We start from the raw sequence: 7,500 nt of genomic DNA on the forward strand, positions 1-7,500 counted from the left end.
AATATTACTACCAGGACGTGGTGCTCATCAAAACCGCGAGCTGACCTACTCAGTGGGGCGAAGCATGTAGTTGAGTGAGAGTGCAATTTATTGATCTCCTTTCTCATGTCTTCGAGAAGGCTTACATGTAGATGTTCGACATTATAAAAAAATATATCCATTCACCCATACATACATGCACGCATAACTAAACATACAGCATCACAACAGCCTTTACTATTCCACTTCATGTACAGGAGGAAAACAGCCTATATACCGTCCAACTAACGGTATGGGTATGTCCCGGCAGGGAAAGTGATTTATTTGGGAAGTAATGAAAAAAAAAAAAAAAAAAAAAATAGCATGCTTATAACGAGCTAACAAGTTTGCTAACCACGCCAATGTATACATTCATAAGTAGGTAGATCACCCGCGCACAAAGGGAGAGGGTATTATATATCCTTAATTGAAGGAATTAATTAATGTAAACACAAACTCCCTTTTTCTCTCTCTATCACACATACACATACATGTGTGCGTGTGTGTGTAAGTTTACAGGTACCCCCCCCCCCCCCGCTCCCACTCCTGTACTATGTAGAACTATCCATAGCTAAGGAAGTTTAATCATGTAATTATTCTTCCGTGTTACTAGTATGAAACTTTTCCATCCATCCATTTAAATAACATTTAAAACCTTTTTTTTTTTTTTTTTTTTATTCAGCTTTATATTTTTTTTTTTTTTGGGGGGGGGGCTTATGGCATTTTTAAAAAAATCGTTAACGTGAGGTTGGCAATGAATGTATGAAAGAAGTAACGATGCAGTCAATGAATCGTTACAATTTGAATGCTTTACTTTGTATCAAACACACTACCTCATTGGGGTTTACGTGTCTCTTTCCCTATCATTCTTTCCTAAGGTCAACATGGAAGACGTATCGCCATGCAACATATGAGGTGAAGGGTAAGGCAACACCATTCAAGGTCAGCTTTTCCCTCGGTATATAAGAATCTCAGCGTCACAACCGGATCAGTTCACTACTACTCTGAGCACCATGAAGTTTGTGAGTGAACTTCCTGTATGATTTTGTGAAGTTGTGCTTATACCTGACTGTGGTAGTCTGACCACAAATATAATAGTCATACACAGAAAGTACCATCCACACACACAAACAGGATATATATATATATATATATATATATATATATATATAGATATAGATAGATATGCATGTATATACAGAGAGAAAAAAGGAAGAAAAAGAGAGGGAGAGATGGGTTTAGTAACTTAATGCAATCTGCGGCAATATAAACAGTGCAAATACCACGTACATGCTCTCTATCTTTCCACAGGCGATTCTTGTTGCCCTCACTGCTATGGCCACCGCGGCTCCCCAGAATGGCTACTCTCTTCCGGACCCCTCCACACGGGGCGTACTTGAAGTAGTTGAGGTCGTGCCCATCCTGAGGGACGACCGAGTCCAAGAGGATGACGGCAGGTACAACTTCGACATCGAGACTGGCGACGGCATCACCGCCTCGGAGTCCGGCTCACCTGACGGCCCTGAGGGCGCCATCGTTGCCTCTGGAAAGTACTCGTGAGTATTATAGCTTTAGTAGGTGTTTGTATATGAACATGTGTACTTGAATCATGAGAGCATATTTTTTTGTAATCATTATCATGATCACAGTTATTATCTAAGTCATAGATATTGTTTTGATTATCATTAGGAGCAAAAGTAATGCTAATATCATTATTATGCCTATTGCCATACATCATTATCAATAACGGCATGCATGACCCATGCTGTTATAAGAAGCAGCAGTATTTCAGTTACGCCTAAACTAATGGTTACATACTAAAAACTCCGATTCGGGTTTTCCACTATCGTTGATTCGGCTAATTACGAGCTTAACACTACTGTCAGAAACTATATGGTGACATCACAGAAGTAAAATTATCCTCCACTACCATTCATTAAGTTTTCCTTTCCAGGTACACTGCTCCCGATGGGAGCCTGATCGAGGTCACATACGTCGCCAACGAGGAAGGCTTCCAGCCCGAGGGTGACCACTTGCCAGTGGCTCCCGAATTCCCTCATGAGATTCCCGAGTTCGTGCTCAGGCAGATCCAAAAGGCAGCTGAGGAAGACGCTCTTGCCGCGGCGGAGACCAGAGACGCTGCGCCTTCCCAGCTCTACGAGAGGCCACAGTAGAAGTCTACGAAAAGGAAAAGTCATGTACAGAACCGATTCCTCCCACGTGTAAATAACTTATTCGCGAAATGAATGACGTGTGATAGAACAGCTTGTTTATAATAAATAATGCACAGTTTTTGTCGTATTTTCTTTTCATCTTATCTTCTATTCTACTTCAAAAACAGGTTGTATCTGTAAAATATGTTGAGCCTATTTCTATGAATCATAAGGCACAGAAAACACTATATGCACATATTAATTTCGTTTTAATGATATGATTACAACGCGAGGTTACACGGACACACACACGCGTACATACACATATGAATGGTAAAACATTCTACCGTGTTGATACAATGGTAGAAAGGAAACACAATGCACAAACTTGATTAATTAAAAATGAGACAACAGTTTCGAAATTCTGGATTTCATCTTCAGACCTGAAGATGAAATCCCAGCTCTACCAGAGGCCGCAGTAGACGTCTTTGAAAAGAAAAGAAGAGTCACGTACAGAACCGATTCCTCCCATGTGTAAATAATTTATTCGCGGAATGAATGACGTGTGTTTGAACAGCTTGTTTATAATAAATGATGCAAACTTTTTTGTCGTGATTATTACACCTTTAGGAAATGTTCTAATGTTCTGCATTCCTCAACATCTGAAAGATTGCCTTGGAATCCTGATTTCCCTATTATAATTCATATTTAAATGTGCTAAGAAAACAAACACGCCTGAATATTTATATACGCATAAATGTAAATATGTATAGATAAACGCATATATGTACATATATGCATATATATATATAAATGTATATAAATGTGTATACATTGTGAGTGTATATATCTATATGTGTGTGTGTATATGCACATGTGCATACGCACACACATACACATACATGTGTATAAATATAATCATGTGTGTTTATACATATAATCATGTATGCATTTGTATATATGTATATATGTAAATTTATGTATATGTATATGTAAACATATATGTATATGTATATGTATCACACACACATACATATATATACATATATTACAAATGTACATATATATGTATATAAATGAATAAATGAATATAGATATATATGCATTTATACATACATATGTATATAAATACAAAAAATAGTACATATATATGTATATAAATATATATATACAAAGAAACAAATTAGTAAATATATATGTATGTATAAATATATGAATATGTGAATACATAAATATACATATTTATAATACATATGCATATAAATAAATAGATATGTAAATTAATATATATATATTTCTGTGTGTGTATCTATATATATTTATCTGCATATATACATATGTATTGATACACATACATTTATGTGTATATATATGTATACATACACATACATATACACATACACAGACACACATACACACGCATATACATACATACATACCTGTCTACATATATGCACACATACATACACACAAACACATATACACGCACATACATGCATATATATATACATATATATGTATATATACATATATGTGTGTATATAAACAGATTGACAAAGCAAACACACAGCAAGACTTCATTAGAAATTCAATCAGAAATATGCTAAATATAACTGCTTTCAGAAAGGGGTGCAAGGCTAATCAACCAAGAGCAAAACTACTCGTGCTGCAAAGCATGTAGTTGAGTGAGAGGGCAAAACAAAGTGATTGAAATTACTGTTTCTGTATTTATCAATTTCCTTCCTCATACAGTATCTTAAGAACGTTTACAAATATACGCGCAATATAAATACATTCATAAATACTAGTACATAAATGCACACACACATATTCAGGATCACAATATCCTCTTCCCAACTCATGTTTGGGAGAAAAAATGCTGAAATACCGCCCAACTCGCATGTATCTTGGCAGAGAAAGTAAGCTAATAGATAAACTAATAAACCTTTCTAGTTTGTTTAAAACGAGTTAGCAAAATTGTTGTATAAACATATATACATATATAGACAGATAGGTAGATCACCCACGCACAAGGGGAGGGGGTACTATTTATCCTTAATTAATGTCACACGCGTATGGGTGCATTGCATGTGTTTATGCATATATTTCCCTTCTCTCTCTCTCTCTCTCTCTCTCTCTATATATATATATATATATATATATATATATATATTTCTCACTATATAAATTTGCATACGTCCATTATACACACACTTGCACACAGAAACACACATATGTGCTGGTGTATAAGTATACAGGTACACCTCCCTTTACAGTGTAGAAATGGTCATGATTAAAGAAGCGTAATGATATTAATATTCCTCAGAGTTATCTGCATTTGATTTATCAACGTAGTCATCCATCTGTACCCTCTTTTTGAATTCACATTTATCTCATGAGAAACACGCTTCTACACTGCTTTTAATCTTTCTAATGGTATATTTAAATTTCCGTTAACGTAAGGCTGGCAATGAATGTATGAAAGAAATAATATCATATCAGTACTCTAGTACACTTCAATTGACGATGCAGTAAGTCAGTCATTGTAATCTGAATACCTTACTTTGTATCAAACACATCGCCTAATTGGGGTTTACGAGTATTTTCTTTTTTCTGTTACATTATTCTTTCGTAAGATACACATTTAAGACGTATAGCCATGAAGAGCAGCAACATATGAGGTGAAGGGTAAGGCGACTCCATTCAAGGGCATCTTTTCCCTCGGTATATAAGAGTCTCGACTTCATAACCGGATCATCAGTTCACTGCTACTCTGAACACCATGAAGTTTGTGAGTGAATCTTCTGTATGGTTCTGTGAAGTTGTGCTTATGCCTGGCTGTGGTAATCTGATCGTGAATATGATAGTCACACACAGAACAGTACCATCCACGCACACGTAAACATGAATACATGTATTTATATATATATATACTTAGAGTGAGAGAGAAAAAAGGAAGAGAGAGGGAGGGATGGATTTAGTAACAGTGGCAGTATAAACTGAAGTGTAAATACTACAGCCATGCTCTCTATTTTTCCTCACTGCCCTCACTGTTGTGGCTGCCACGGCCCCTCAGAATGGCTACTCTCTTCCTGACCCATGGACATAATGTGATAGAAAAGAACGATCCACACACAATTTTTTATATATATTTTTTTATGTATATTTACCTATATACACACATACATACATATATCAATACACATACACACACACACATAAATGTAGGTACACACACACACACACATATATATGTATGTATGAGAGAGAGAAGAGGAGAGAGAGGGGTGTGTTTTAAAGCTAAATACAGGCCGCGGTTATATAAGAAGTGCAATTACAACATCCATACACTCTTCACAGGCGATTCTCATTGCCCTCACTGCTGTGGCCGCCGCGGCCCCTCAGAATGGCTACTCTCTTCCGGACCCCTCCACACGGGGCGTACTTGAGGTAGTTGAGGTCGTGCCCATCCTGAGGGACGACCGAGTCCAAGAGGACGACGGCAGGTACAACTTCGATATCGAGACTGGCGACGGCATCACCGCCTCGGAGTCCGGCTCACCTGACGGCCCTGAGGGCGCCATCGTTGCTTCTGGAAAGTACTCGTAAGTATTACAACTATAGTGGGTTAGTCTGTAAGTGCATATATGTACTCGTATTATGTATGCCTAATTTTATTTTAGCCATCATCATTATGATTACAATCATTTATATTTTAACTATTCTAATTATAATTAGTCGTCATAGTTATGTAATTCTTAGTGTTATTTTCCAAAATACAATTATTCGTAATTATGATATTATGTCTATTATCAGGTTTTATTATATATATGAACACTATTATATGAAGCATTAGTGTTATTATTATCACCAATATTTCAATGTTATAAAGATTAATGCTTCCGCATTCGTAAACGTTGGTTCGTGTTCGAGTTACTTTATGGCGAGATCATGAAAGTAAGATATAACGTTTAATGTTTTAAACAAATAAATATGCTAGACATCAAAGGTCAAGGATCACTATAAAAGTAAAATATGTTTCACCGCAGCCATCTATGAGGCATAGCATCAAATTTGGCTCACAATCTATATGCAAGAGTTTTCCTTTCCAGATACACTGCTCCCGACGGTAGCCTGATCGAGGTCACATACGTCGCCAACGAGGACGGCTTCCAGCCCGAGGGTGACCACCTGCCAGTGGCTCCCGAATTCCCTCATGAGATTCCCGAGTTCGTGCTCAGGCAGATCCAAAAGGCAGCTGAGGAAGACGCTCTTGCCGCGGCGGAGACCAGAGACGCCGCACCTTCCCAGCTCTACCAGAGGCCACAGTAGAAGTCTACGAAAAGGAAAAGTCATGTACAGAACCGATTCCTCCCACGTGTAAATAACTTATTCGCGAAATTAATGACGTGTGATAGAACAGCTTGTTTATAATAAATAATGCACAATTTTTGTCGTATTTTCTTTTCATCTTATTTTTTTATTCTACTTCAAAAAAGGTATCTGTAAATATATTGAACCTATTTCTATGAATCATCAGACACAGAAAACAATATATACACATGTAGATTTCGTTTTAACATGATTACAACGCGAGGTTACACTGACGCACACACACACACACACACACACACACACATATATATATATATATATATATATATATATATACATGAATGGTAAAACCGGTTTGATGCAATGGTAGAAAAAAAGACAATCCACAAACTTGATTTATCAAAAATGAGACAATAGTTTCGAAATTCTGGATTTCATCTTCAGACCTGAGGAGGATTTTCGAAACACACATACACGCTCACACACATATATTAACCTATTTGTATAAATTTTCGCTTTTAGTATACGCTGGCAATGGTCAATCGTAGATGGTTGGTAGCTTCTCCGATCGCTGGTAGTGAAAAGGTTATTTTCTTTTTACCTGAAATAAGAAGATTATTACTACTTTATTTATTTATAGTTGAAAGGAAAACCGCCACAGTAAGAAAATAAAATAAAATTGAAATGTACATTTCAATTTTATTTTATTTTCTTACTGTGGCGGTTTTCCTTTCATATTTGTGTACACGTTACTGTGTTTGTCTTTGTGTCAATTATTTATAGTTATTGCATTTGAAAGTTCCTAGAAATTGATCTGAAATTATAATCTCCCTATTAGAATTTATATTTAAAGGTAATATATATATATATACATATTCACTTTTACATATATATATATATATATATATATATATATATATGTATGCTTCCACACACAAGCATATATATATATATATATATATATATATATATATATATCATATATAATATATCT

General features: G+C 35.9%; 2 protein-coding genes across 3 annotated transcripts in view; both read left to right on the top strand.

Moving 5' to 3' along the window:
* LOC125026015 (cuticle protein AMP1A-like) overlaps window positions 1-7,500 on the top strand; it is a 24,519-nt gene that overhangs the window by 8,823 nt on the left and 8,196 nt on the right. The gene's annotated exons all lie outside the window — the stretch shown is intronic.
* LOC125026017 (cuticle protein AMP1A-like) lies at window positions 1,021-6,623 on the top strand. Of its 2 annotated transcripts, none has more exons than XM_047614392.1 (3): window positions 1,021-1,040; window positions 5,532-5,776; window positions 6,284-6,623. In XM_047614392.1, the coding sequence occupies exons 1-3, from the start codon at window positions 1,032-1,034 to the stop codon at window positions 6,501-6,503; spliced, it is 474 nt and encodes a 157-aa protein (XP_047470348.1). In that variant the 5' UTR covers window positions 1,021-1,031; the 3' UTR covers window positions 6,504-6,623. The 2 variants fall into 2 exon arrangements, with proteins under 2 accessions (XP_047470348.1, XP_047470347.1); XM_047614391.1 differs by lacking the exon at window positions 1,021-1,040 and adding an exon at window positions 4,853-4,962.

The sequence above is a fragment of the Penaeus chinensis genome, chromosome 5, assembly GCF_019202785.1.
Source record: "Penaeus chinensis breed Huanghai No. 1 chromosome 5, ASM1920278v2, whole genome shotgun sequence".
Taxonomy (NCBI): Eukaryota; Metazoa; Arthropoda; class Malacostraca; order Decapoda; family Penaeidae; genus Penaeus; species Penaeus chinensis.